This window comes from Bos grunniens, chromosome 17, assembly GCF_055505025.1.
Source record: "Bos grunniens cultivar Pamir isolate PY7600 chromosome 17, Bosgru_T2T1.0, whole genome shotgun sequence".
Lineage (NCBI taxonomy): Eukaryota > Metazoa > Chordata > Mammalia > Artiodactyla > Bovidae > Bos > Bos grunniens.
The window spans coordinates 56,146,179-56,160,020 of NC_141181.1; the positions used below are offsets into that span (position 1 = coordinate 56,146,179).

The following is a 13,842-nucleotide window of genomic DNA, read 5'->3' on the forward strand; positions in this document are numbered from 1 at the left end:
CTACAATGCAGGAGACCTGGGTTCAATCCCTGGGTCGGGAAGATATGGAGAAGGAAATGGCCACCCACTCCAGTATTCTTGCCTGGAAACTCCCATGGACGGAGGAACCTGGTAGGCTACAGTCCATGGGGTCACAAAGAGTCAGACACAACTGAACAACTTCACTTTCACTTCTTTCTTTAGCCCAACCCTCAGCCTCTCTGTGGTCTTCCCTGAGGCTGGGATGAATGAGCCCATTATGGTTATGGGAGTCTCAAGAAGGTTGGGAACCCCAAGGAAACAGAACATACACACCATGGTAAACCAGCTTTCTTAAAACCATTTTTATTCTGCCTCTCAGCAACACTTCATTTGATTTGGATAAAAGATCAGGAACTCGAATACAAACAAACAGAAAACAAGGTGTGTAGAACAGAAATCAAGATCCATATACTGGAATGATGCTGGGATCTCTGTGTGCTGAGAATTGGTATTCCTGGTTTATGTCCTCCTGGGACAAGTACTGGCTCATGACAGATGTCTGGGTGAAATGACAGGTGGTCCACCCGTGTTTATTTTTGTGAGGGTCTAGGGTTTTTAACAAATGCCTGGGATCCACAATCATCTAAGAACAATGCTTTGTATTTGTGTAACACTTAGAATTTTCCCTCTGGGGCAATCGTATCTATCACGGTAATTAATTATCATACTGACCACTCCAAGATAAGTAGGCCGGTGTTCTTATCTCCATTTTCCAGATGAAGAAATCTGAGGCACAGAAGGCTAAGAAACTTGCCTAAAACCTGCTTGGATAGATAGATAGTGGCAAAGAAGGTATTGAAACTCAGGTGTTTTGATTTAGACACTTGTTCTTTCACTTAGAATAAGCTGCCTTTTCTTTTGCTTAGGAAGGTTATTTTCATGATTTTTAGTACTAGTTTTTCAAGTTATTTTTAACATATACCCCCTTATCACCTTTTGTATTAACCACTTAATATTTTCTTTGAGTCTACTTCTTTTTGTAAGTAAATGTATTTGACAAGAAAATTATATTCCTAAGTGGAGACTCGTAAATGGAAAGCAATAAAATACATAGACTGAAAATAAAACCCATTAAGTTATTAAATTTTGTCTAAACAGAAGACTTTGAACCTGAGGTCTGTTCTTTATTAAGAAGGGAAACAAGCCAAAGAATCAGAAAGGTGTTGAGGACCCATGAGCACTAAACAGAGACATTTTCTGAAATGTAATCAGGATTGAAAAAGAAAAATGCAAATGTTCTCGGTGATTTAGTGACACTTAATCTTGTGGCTGCATATGACCTAAAAGTTATCTTTGTGTACCACCAGCGGTATATCTTGCATACGGGGTTAGCGTGTTCCGGCAGGCAGGAAAATGGTGGCATTGTTAATCCAGTAGTCACACCTACAGGGTTTACATTTGACAGAAAAATAAATACATTGGGTGGCATTTCCAGGTGGCATCCAGGAAAATCAAAGATCTTGCCTGAGACTTGCTCAAGAGAGAGAGAGATTGAAGTAAGTTCATTAAACACAGGCAGTATATTCCCAAAACTGGGATGGGAGGGATGCCCATGGACCTATGATGACCACTAAGTACATTCTCAGAGTCTGAGTCTGTCTGAGGTGACAAATGAGGTTGTGGTCAAGTTGACCCATGGGGGATGCAAGCAAGGGGTTGGTGGGAGGGAGTCAGGCGAGACTAAGGCGAAAGACCAGAAAGCTCCTTCATCCCCATCTTTGATGATGGAATGGAGCAGATGGAGGAGGAGCTGCTAAAGGCCAAAGTGAAGCTACAACATGTAAAAATGAAAGGAGACAAGGCGCTATTCGATGGCTTTAAACATGCTGCAAATGTGCTCCATGCTGCAAACCAGCATCCTTTACTCTTCCCAAAACTTCCCTCTCCTCCTGGATCTGGACTGCCCCCATTAAAAGCAACGAGATTTTCTGAGGCTCATCTCTGGAGAAGAGGAACGCACACATGGACACAATGGCTTTTGATATACTGAAACAGTGAGGCTTGATTTTCTTAAAAAAAAAAAAAAATCAATGGCTTCAGCTGATCTGGCTTTGCTGCCTGGGTTTCCTAAATTTTGGACTTTTTTGTTGTTGTTGCCTGCTGTTCTTTCTGGTTTTAGTTCATTTGCCAGGGACCTGCCTCTGGAGAGTCCTGGAGGAAAAAATCTCACAGTCTGAAGTCAAGGATCCATTCCTCAAAAACTCCTCTGGGGTGTGTGTGGATGAGGTCCATCCTCCATGCTCGTGGCTGACTGCTGGCTGTTCAGGCTCTGCGTGTACAAGAGACAGAGTGAGTGAGAGTGAGAGAGACAGACAAACAGATGGTGGGACGGGGGGTGCGGGGGGGATGGCAGGGGAGAAGAAAAGAGAGAGAGAGAAGAGAGCGTAGAGCCTCTTCAGCAAGGGCTTCCCTCTTCAATGGCTAGTACTCTAATTCACCCAGTGCTGACACGGACTAGCAGCTCTGCACACTTTTGAGTCTAAGCACTGGCTTCTTTTTGAAAAATATATCTTACTTGGGAACATATGTTTTACATGTTGCACATGCAAAAATCCAAATGATACAGATGTAGGCACAATCATGGGCCCTGAGGCTTTCTGAATCTTACTCTCCTCCTCAAGGGTTAGCAGCACTGTTAACATTTGGGGTGCACCCTCCAGGCATTTTCCTCTACATTTAAATCACAGCTGTAGTTAGACAGGAGCATCTCAAGGAGAGATGGGAACAATCCATGCAAATATCAGGAGGAGTACAATTCCAGGAAGAGGGACAGCAAGTGCAAAGGCACCGTGGCATGCTTGTGTTGCTCAAAGAAGAGGAATTCAGTGCAGTTGAAGCGGAGGAGGGAGGGAGCAAGGGCTGGGAGATGTGGATGGAGAAGCAGCAACCAGATCCTTTGGGGTCTTATAAAGCCATAGTAAGGGAGGTATTTTCATATTTAAATTGCAGTATTGTATTCCATCCTATGAATGAACCAGTGTGTATTTAACTGTTCTCCCACTCTTGGACATTTAGGCTGTTTCAAGGTTTCCCTTATAATCAAGTGGAGCTGCCATGAGCATCATTGCATATCCTTGGTTCTCATCCCTGGGCTTCACATTTGAATCATCTGGAGGGCCCTAAACCGATTGATGCCCTGCCCTATCACTGGAGATTCTATTTTAGCTGGTCCAGGCTGGGCGCTGGGCATTGGGGATTTTCATGTGTTTTAAATGCCTTTTTGTGACACTGAGAAGTAGACTGCTGGGCAAGTAGGCACAGAGATTTTAGAAAATGACCTTCTGAAAGACTGTGCCAATGTACTGTTCCACCAACAGTGTGGTATCCTGGTCTTCACACTCTCACCAACCTTGATATTATCATGTGTGTGTGTGTGTATGGACATCTAGTATTTCATTGTTACCTTGAGTTATCCGGCTACTGGAGAAATCGAACATCTTTTTTTGGTTTACTTTTTAAAAAACTTCTTCAATCTTCCATCAAATTTTTTCTTTCTTTTTTATGAACATCTTTTTCATGTTTATTCTTCATCAATATTCTTCTTCATCAATATCCCACCATCTTACATCCTTTTCAAAGCAAAAATCTTTCCATTGTTGATGACTTAGGTCTGACTTATCTTTATCACAACTTATCTGAACCAACAAGAAAGGCCTTTCTGATCTTCTGGAAACAGGTAATGTTTCCCATTTTTCATCATGGAATCACAAAAATTCTCTGAAGACATCTGTGCAAAACAATTGCCAGGAAGGAAGCCTTACATCAGCCAATAATACAAAGAATAAGAGAGATTTGTTCTTATGCTTTTGTAAGAGCAGCTTCTTGCTTCCTACCCCTCATGATATTTATTCTTCAGTTCAGTTCAGTTCAGTTGCTCAGTCGTGTACAACTCTTTGTGACCCCATGAATTGCAGCACGCCAGGCCTCCCTGTCCATTACCAACTCCCAGAGTTCACTCAGACTCACGTCCATTGAGTCAGTGATGCCATCCAGCCATCTCATCCTCTGTCGTCCTCTTCTCCTCCTGCCCCCAACCACTCTCAGCATCAGAGTCCTTTCCAATGAGTCAACTCTTCGCATGAGGTGGCCAAAGTACTGGAGTTTCAGCTTTAGCATCATTTCTTCCAAAGAAATCTCAGGGCTGATCTCCTTCAGAATGGACTGGTTGGATCTCCTTGCAGTCCAAGGGACTCTCAAGAGTCTTCTCCAACACCACAGTTCAAAAGCATCAATTCTTCAGCACTCAGCTTTCTTCACAGTCCAACTCTCACATCCATACATGACCACAGGAAAAACCATAGCCTTGACTAAATGGACCTTTGTTGGCAAAGTAATGTCTCTGCTTTTGAATATGCTATCTAGGTTGGTCATAATTTTCCTTCCAAGGAGTAAGCGTCTTTTAATTTCATGGCTGCAGTCACCATCTGCAGTGATTTTGGAGCCCCCCAAAATAAAGTCTGACACTGTTTCCACTGTTTCCCCCCATCTATTTCCCATGAAGTGATGGGACCGGATGCCATGATCTTAGTTTTCTGAATGTTGAGCTTTAAGCCAACTTTTTCACTCTCCACTTTCACTTTCATTAAGAGGCTTTTTAGTTCCTCTTCACTTTCTGCCATAAGGGTGGTGTCATCTGCATATCTGAGGTTACTGATATTCCTCCCGGCAATCTTGATTCCAGCTTGTGTTTCTTCCAGTCCAGCGTTTCTCATGATGTTCTCTGCATATAAGTTAAATAAGCAGGGTGACAATATACAGCCTTGACGTACTCCTTTTCCTATTTGGAACCAGTCTGTTGTTCCATGTCCAGTTCTAACTGTTGCTTCCTGACCTGCATACAGATTTCTCAAGAGGCAGGTCAGGTGGTCTGGTATTCCCATCTCTTTCAGAATTTTCCACAGTTTATTGTGATCCACACAGTCAAAGGCTTTGACATAGTCAATAAAGCAGAAATAGATGTTTTTCTGGAACTCTCTTGCTTTTTCCATGATCCAGCGGATGTTGGCAATTTGATCTCTGGTTCCTCTGCCTTTTCTAAAACCAGCTTGAACATCAGGAAGTTCATGGTTCACATACTGCTGAAGCCTGGCTTGGAGAATTTTGAGCATTACTTTACTAGAATGTGAGATGAGTACAATTGTGTGGCAGTTTGAGCATTCTTTGGCATTGCCTTTCTTTGGGATTGGAACGAAAACTGACCTTTTCCAGTCCTGTGGCCACTGCTGAGTTTTCCAAATGTGCTGGCATATTGAGTGCAGGACTTTCACAGCATCACCTTTCAGGATTTGAAAGAGCTCAACTGGAATTCCATCACCTCCACTAGCTTTGTTTGTAGTGATGTTTTCTAAGGCCCACTTGACTTCACATTCCAGGATGGCTGGCTCTAGGTCAGTGATCACACCATCGTGATTATCTTGGTCGTGAAGATCTTTTTTGTAGAGTTCTTCTGTGTATTCTTGCCACCTCGTCTTAATATCTTCTGGTTCTGTTAGGTCCATACCATTTCTGTCCTTTATCAAGCCCATCTTTGCATGAAATGTTCCCTTGGTATCTCTAATTTTCTTGAAGAGATCTCTAGTCTTTCCCATTCTGTTGTTTTCCTCTATTTCTTTGCATTGATCGCTGAGGAAGGCTTTCTTATCTCTTCTTGCTATTCTTTGGAACTCAGCATTCAGATGCTTATATCTTTCCTTTTCTCCTTTGCTTTTCACTTCTCTCCTTTTCACAGCTCTTTGTAAGGCCTCCCCAGACAGCCATTTTGCTTTTTTGCATTTCTTTTCCATGGGGATGGTCTTGATCCCTGTCTCCTGTACAATGTCATGAACCTCATTCCATAGTTCATCAGGCACTCTATCTATCAGATCTAGGCCCTTAAATCTATTTCTCACTTCCACTGTATAATCATAAGATAAGGGATTTGATTTAGGTTATACCTAAATGGTATGTGGTTTTCCCTACTTTCTTCAATTTAAGTCTGAATTTGGCAATAAGGAGTTCATGATTGGAGCCACAGTCAGCTCCTGGTCTTATTTTTGTTGACTGTATAGAGCTTCTCCATCTTTGACTGCAAAGAATATAATCAATCTGATTTCGGTGTTGACCATCTGGTGATATCCATGTGTAGAGTCTTCTCTTGTGTTGTTGGAAGAGGGTGTTTGCTATGACCAGTGCATTTTCTTGGCAAAACTCTATTAGTCTTTGCCCTGCTTCATTCTGTATTCCAAGGCCAAATTTGCCTGTTACCCCAGGTGTTTCTTGATTTCCTACTTTTGCATTCCAGTCCCCTATAATGAAAAGGACATCTTTTTTGGGTGTTAGTTCTAAAAGGTCTTGTAGGTCTTCATAGAACCATTCAACTTCAGCTTCTTCAGCGTTACTGGTTGGGGCATAGACTTTATTCTTACTTCCCTTCTAATGCAAAGGGAGGATATGCTGAGGTCAGGAAGAACTCGTTTCAGTCTCCTTATAATGTAGAAGCTTTACCAGTAGAGAATGGGTTCATATCTGCCAACTCTGAACCTGCTAATAGGAGACAGTCATGGGATCCTTAACCTTAGAAGTCAAGTTCTTCTTTAATGGAACTTTGGAACATAATGTCTCTTATTGCTAAGAATGACAAGCAAGTATTTTTAATACGTGGTGGGAGTGCGCTTGGCTCTTTAGGTACCTACAAGGCCACCTAGGGATGTAAAGTCAGTGAAAGTACAATGTATGTGTATTTAACTTACAGAAATAAACTATTCGTATTTTTCAAAGAGAAAAAAAGCAACTGTTGAAATGGAGATACTGGCCACCAGGCTGCTCGATGCTTATGAGTATGAATGGGTATAGGACTCCTGTTGAGCTCAGAATGTGGTTCCAGTGTTTGAACATACGACACGAGCCCTAAACAGCCAACAACCTCAGCTGGTGTTTGACCCAAGGACAGTATCCGTCCCCACAGTGGAGGGAACACTGGCTATATTGGGGTGATCAGGAGACGCTGTGTGACTCTCAAATAGGGTACCCTCCTATAGATACGTCCAAGATTAATTTTGATTATTCAAAGCTCACCTGATGCCCTGACATTATAACTTCACCCCTGAGTAAGAAGCAGCTCCACTGGTTGTCATTTATTGTATTTGTGGCAGACAACACTGGTCTCCCTCACACCCAGGTTTGGTCAACTGATTTTGTGCTAAAGGAGTTCCACTGAATTCAACCATGAGCATGATCACAAGGAGAGAAGAAAGAGGAGACTTGGGAGATGTGTAAACTTTCTAGGAGGTAGGGCAGGGGAAGTAGCAATCACTGAAGCTTCTTCCAGGTGGCTTAGGAATGTGAAAAAGTCTTACTTTGCAGCCTACGTCTACCTATTAATATATAAAACTGCTCTCCATTAGGGACTTTCCTGGTGGTCCAGTGGTTAAGACCCCATACTCCCAATGCAGGGGGGTTTAATCCCTGGTCAGGGAACTAGATCCCACATGCTACAACTAAGAATTTGCATGCCACAACTAAAGGGCCCTGTTACTGCAAAGAAGAAAAGATCCTAAGTGCCAGAACTAAGATCTGGCACAGTCCAAAAAAAAAAAGAATGTTCTCCATTAGAGGCAAAGCTTTAGTATAGTGTTTTTACAACATTAGAATACTTAGAACTAGGTTTTGGGGGTTAGCAATGCTGTGATAATGCAGGTTTCAGGGACATTCGGAGTTTTGATTGTGGGTCTGGGAATCTGTATTTTCACAAGCATCCCCGCTGGATCTGTCACAGGTGAGACCTGTGCTTTGTGGAACATGACAAGAATAGCCTAACCTTGCTTGAATCCTCAGATGCCAGCAGAAAGTAAAAGTCTGCAGACTTGTTGTTTTTGGCTGAGGATGCGAAAAATCAGGATCAATAAACAGATGGCTGCAGTATTTAAATGTTTCACCTCTATGATTCATTTCTCTACTTTCCCTAGCAACCTATGAACAGGGAATTTGATAACTCCAAGAGACTGCAAGTTTCTGATTCCATATGAACAGAGCACTTCTCTCCTGCTAGCTCAGCATTCTATCCCAAACTGTTGAATAAATTTGAGTTCAGTAATTCCCAGTTCTAACAGATTTGATGTCATCAAACTCTTAGCTTTCTTTGCTCCAACCACCACATGACTTACAGAGATATCCTGTAAAATTAGGACAGGTGATACAAAAAGGGATCATATTTGTGGTTACTGGAGGCAGGTTCTGAGGGGAGGGATAACTGGATGGTGGGGGTCAAAAGGTACAAACTTTAGTTATAAGATAAGTATAAGATATAATGTGATAAATAAACGCGGCTGTGTGTTATATATGAAAGTGGTCTAAAAGAGCAAATTCTGAGAGTTGTCATCACAAGGAAAAATTTTCTGTTTCTTTCTGTATCTATATGAGCTGATAGGTATTCACTAAGCTTGCTGTGATAATCATTTCATGGTGTATGTAAGTCAACTCATTGTGCTGCACACCTTAAACTTATACAGTGCTGTATGTCAATTAAATCTTGATAAAGCTGGAAGGAAAAAAAAAATTAGGATGAATGAGACTTTCATATGAGCTTGGGTGAAGACTATCATGACCTGAATCTGTTCCAAGAAAGTGAACCACCAGAGATTTCAATCATTTGAGAGAGAAGAGATTGGTTATGGTTTTCTTAATAAGGGTAAGGAATATATATATACACACACACACATACATATACACACACACATAAAGGCACGTGTGCTCAGTCATGTCCAACTCTTTGTGACCCCATGGACTGTAGCCCACCAGGGTCCTCTGTCTATGAGATTATCCTAGCAGGAACACTGGAGTGGGTTGCTATTTCCTCTTCCAGGGGATCTCCCTGACCTAGGGATTGAACCCGAGTCTCCTGCATTGGCAGGCAGATTCTTTACCACTGAGCTACATGGGAAGCCCTTTTTGCAGGACTTAACAAGTTTTTAAAAGATAGTAGGAGATTTCAGACAGTTTTTTTTTTTTTAAATGAAATACAGGAAACTGACATACTCAAAGCTTTTGGTCTTGCCTCTAGGCTAGGCCTTCTCTAAAGTCAGATTTTCCCAGCCCCTCCACGGAGGTCCTTGCTTTGATTGTTACAAAAGCGTCTCTCTGCGGGTACACCTCCTGGGTGGTAAAATGATTCCCGTCCTTGGCCTTGAGTTTGATATAACATGTTAGGATGACGAGTTTGCTGATGTAAATGAAAACTGACCACTCTGTTAATGGCTAGTGCTATTAGTGTGTTCTTCCTTTTCGATTTGGGAGGAAGGAAGACTGGCAGAGTGTTCTAATCACCTGCAGCAGAGTCTTTGGGAGGGAGTGGGGAGCTTGAAAATGCAGATTCTTGGTCCTCGCTTATGACTCAGTGAGTTGGAATCCTTTGAGGTAGGGCTCAGATGTCTAACTCTTTTAAAACTCCCCAGGTAAGTCTTCTGCAGCCCAAAGTTTGGGAACCTCTACTTTAGTAATTCCACAATTTGGTTCAATTCCTCCAGTAAGCCAGGCTGGGAAATTTATTTCAAAGGATTACTGAGAAATCGGGTCTTATTATTGGTTTTAAAGGAAAACAGAACTGATTTCATTCACTGAGGTCTAGTTTCTTACTGTCTCATACACATGCACACACACACACGACAAAGCTTTTAAATTTTAGTTTCTCTGTGGAATTCTAACTCTGGAAAACATTTTTGCTTTTTTGGATACCACAGAAGGAAAAGTAGCTAAAGGGAACCTGACCATACAGATGGGGAAACAATTCTATCCTCACTTTATAGAGAGGCAAATTGAGGCACAGGAAGCTTCCTTGCCAGGGTGGGACTTCCCTGATGGTCGGGTGGCTAAGACTCTGGACTCTCAATGCAGGGGGCCTGGGTTCGATCCCTGGCCAGGGAATTAGATTTCACATGCCGCAACTAGAGTTCATATGCCACAATTAAAGATCCTGTGTGCCACTAGAAGATGCTGCTTGCCACAACTTAAAAAAAATCCTGCACACCGCAACTAAATATCCCACATGCAGCAATGAAGACTGAAGATCCTGTGTGCCGCGACTAAGAGCTGGTGCAGCCAAATAAATAGGTAAGATCAAAGTAAATACTAAAAAAAAAATGCCAGAGTGGTCTGGGTGGTAGAGCTAGGATTTGAGTCCTGGCAAAAAGAGTGCTGAGGGCCAGTTTCTAACCACTGTGAAACACTTCCCATCAGGGAGAAGCAATGGAGAGGTGACCTCCTCTCCTATCCTTCATTACTACTACTAACAAAACCTCAATCACAAGGATACAAACATCAGAGCTTCACCTGCATACAGAAACATTCTTACTGAGAATGGAGGAAGTCCTCATGTGGAGAACTCCCTCAATGGAGGAAGACTTCTGGGTCCCCAGTGAAACTTCTTGCCTGGAATCTAATAGGCAAACTGAACTTTGAAAGCCATATTGTCCACCAGAAACTCTATAAAGTAGATAATGTCCAGGTTGCAGGTGTGATTTTTGTATGTTTTTGTTTTGTTTGGGGCCCTCATCATGTGTTTAAACTGTGTGAATTGGTGGTCAACATCTAAAAATCAGGAGATTTTTAAATAAAGACCCAACTTTCCAATGTTTTTTGGAAAATGGGCCCATAAGGTCTGCGTTCTAAGTGGTGACAACCAGCAGGAGCAGAGTGGTGGCTGCTCCCTTTAAACTGTGCTCCTCTTCTCACCACAGTCCCCACTGTTCCCCATCAACCTGCTTCATGCATGTATAATATGTTCCCTGCCTCACTCCTGCAGCCCTTTGATTTTCTTACCCTTGGCCCTAACTCATCATGTTCTTCTGGCGGGTTGGAACCTCAAGGCACCAGCATTATAGTTATAATTGTAGAGTTATCCACAAGGTAAGAGCCACCTACTGGCCTTTGTTAGTGCATGTACTACAAAGGATGTGCTGGCTTAGAGGTTGTGAGGTGGTGTGGTTAACAACAGCTTCCAGGAACTTCTCTGGCAATTCAGTGGCTGAGACTCTGTGCTCCCAATGCAAGGGGCCTGGGTTCAATCCCTGGTCAGGAAACTAGATTTCTTATGCCACAACTAAAAGAAAATCTTGCATGCTGCAACAAAGATCGAAGATTCTGCGGGCCTCAGCTAAGACCTGGCATAGCAAAACAACAACAACAACAAACATTTTCCAGAGCCAGGTTACCCTGGGCTCACCCTCAGTCTTTTCTACTAATTAACTGCGAGATATCAGGCAAGTAGCCTCATTTCTCTGAGCCTCTGTTTCTTCATCTGCAAAAAATGGGGATAATATCACCTACTTCCTGGGGTTGTTGTGAGGACTCAGTGAGATTTAATTCATGTGAGAGCGTGGAACAGTACCTGGCATATGGTGAGTTCTAGGTCAGTGTCAGTTGCTATTATTATCACCACTTAGCTCAAACACTGATCTGGGCAGTATGTATTTTCACAAGTCCCCAGGAGTTACACCAGGACTTGGCCTTATTTACCCGGAACACCGTCCTTCGAGTTTGGCTCATCTATTCAAAGCCCTGAACTCAGTTCAATAGCATCTTGAACTCTTTGAGGTCCTTCCTCCAGTCATGCTGATAATCATAGTAATAATTAACAAATGGTTTGTATTTCTTTATGCACTGAAAAGGAACAGATGCCAACCTACACACATTCTGTGCATCATCTTATTAACCTTCACAGCAGGTTTATTAAATGGGTACAATTATAAACCCCAGTTTAAAGGGGAAGAAACTGAAGCTGAGGGAGGCAAGCAGTTGGCAGAAGGTCTCAGAGTAAGAAAGTGGTAAAGGGGGCGGGTACTTGTGCCAAGGAAGTCTGGTCCCAAACCTGCACAGTGTTACCCCACACCCCATGGCCCCATGCTCACACATGCAAGCACATTACCCTTCCATTAAAGAGGAAAGTCGGGTGTGTTCTCATCTATCTTTCAACTGCCTTCTCCTTCACAGGCCAACATCATCAATTTGCCATCTTGTAGGCAAGACACTTTGAGGTGCTTTTGACATCTTAGTGTCTTTTTCTCCTCTCTTTTGGTCAAAAGAGATCATATTTTTTCCTTTATGACACTTCCTATTTTGATATCTCCTCCTCCACCCAGCGGCCCCTGATTGCTCATGGATCTGGCTTGTCTGATAGTAAGTCGACCCACTGGGACATCCACTACCCTCTTGGTTGCCAAGGTGGGCTTGGCTGATCTAAAAGGTGTCCCCTTCCTCCCATACCCACCCAATGGGCCCCTTCCTGAAACCAGGTCAAAAAGACTGATCTTCCCAGCTTGAGGGAAATGGTGTTGGAGGAACAGTGCTGCTATGAGAGAAGAGTGGAAGGGTTTCTGAATTCTTATCTGTTTGGCCAGGTGAGACACAGTGAGACAGAGATGAATCTGGGCTTGTCATTCCCAGATCCTGGTTGTCCATCACACTACCTTGCCCTTTGGCAAAACTCTGATGGCAAGTATCAGTGGTTCTAGTGGATGGAGCCCATCTCCACTGGCTGGAGAAATCAGAATAAATTTGTCCTGATCCAGAGAGAAACATCATCTCTTTGTGAGAAGAGAGCTCACTGAAAATACCAAACATAGGCAGAGACCCTTCTGTTCTTAAACTAAGAACAGTCAGGCTAGTTGGATGCAGTGTCATGTAGGAAATCATTTAGCAGATTAGATGCTAAGGCAGAGCAAGTGATAACCTTAAAGTTCCACTTATTGTCATACACTTCCCACTCTCTTACAGTTAGGTGGAACTATGTGACTGGTGTTAGTCGATCAAATATGAGCCTAAGTGACAAGTATCGCTCCAGGGCTGAGGCAATGAAAACCCATGTGGGATTCTCTGGCTTTTCCTCTCTCCTGTCTTAGCCTGAGAAGCCCTCATGTTCTAGATCAGAGGCTGGAAAACTATGAGCCATGGGCCAGCTCCCTGTTTTTATAAATAAAGCTTTATCACACACAGCCACATTAATGCATTTATAGATTGGATATGGCTGCTTCTGTGCTAAAATGCAGAGTTAAGTAGTTGCAACTGAGACGTTAATAGTGGCCTAAAATATTTATCATCTGGCCCTTTACAGGAGAAGTTTGTTGACTCCTGTTTCAGACAGAGCAGCTACAAGATGGTGTAGTCTGGACCCTGAGGGACTGTGTGGAGGAGAGACTTTCTGCAAACCCATGTGGCCTGTGGAATAGTAGTGAATAAAGATGAAAACCCTTTTGTTTGAGACTGCTACTGGAGCACAATCTAACCTATCCTAGCAGTTTCCAGTGGGCTTTTCAAGAAAAGGCACCTTAGAGGACTTCCCTGGAGGTCCAGTGACAAAGACTCTGCACTCCCAATACAGGGGCCTGAGTTTGATCCCTGGTCGGGGAACCAGATCCCACAACTGCAACTAAAGATTCCGCATTTCACAACTAAAGATCCCTCTTGCCACAACTAGATTCCGCATGCTGCAACTAAATGTCCCGCATGCCACAACTAAGAGCTTGCATGCTGCAACTAAAGATCCTGCATTCTGCAACAAAGATGGATTCCATGTGCCGCAACTAAGACCTGGCGCAGCCAAATAAAAATAAATATTAATAAAACCAGAAAAGCTTACCTATTTCCAAGTGAAGTGAACTGTACAAGAAATAGCAATGACGAGAAGGCCAATAACGATGGAGGCAACGGCCACCCACTTGGCATTCCTTCCAAGCCGCTTGGATCCTTCAATGTCTCCATCCTCATAGCTGTTCTGAGCCTGGGGGACACAAGGGAAGAGCTGGTGATGACAACCCACAAGGAAAGACATGGTTTCCCAGGCTGATCTGAGCC

General features: G+C 43.0%; 1 protein-coding gene across 2 annotated transcripts in view; it reads right to left on the reverse strand.

The window, feature by feature from the left end:
• Nucleotides 1–308: 308 nt before the first annotated feature.
• TMEM233 (transmembrane protein 233) overlaps nucleotides 309–13,842 on the reverse strand; it is a 91,386-nt gene continuing 77,852 nt past the window's right edge. The window contains exons 2-3 of one of the 2 annotated variants that reach the window (XM_086347868.1): nucleotides 13,628–13,768; nucleotides 309–2,290 (exon numbers count right to left, since the gene is read on the reverse strand). In XM_086347868.1, coding sequence (XP_086203994.1) covers nucleotides 13,628–13,768 — 141 coding nt within the window. In that variant the 3' untranslated portion in view covers nucleotides 309–2,290. Of the gene's footprint in view, nucleotides 2,291–13,627; nucleotides 13,769–13,842 lie in introns of those variants that run through there. The other variant, XR_015144538.1, reaches the window with a different exon arrangement.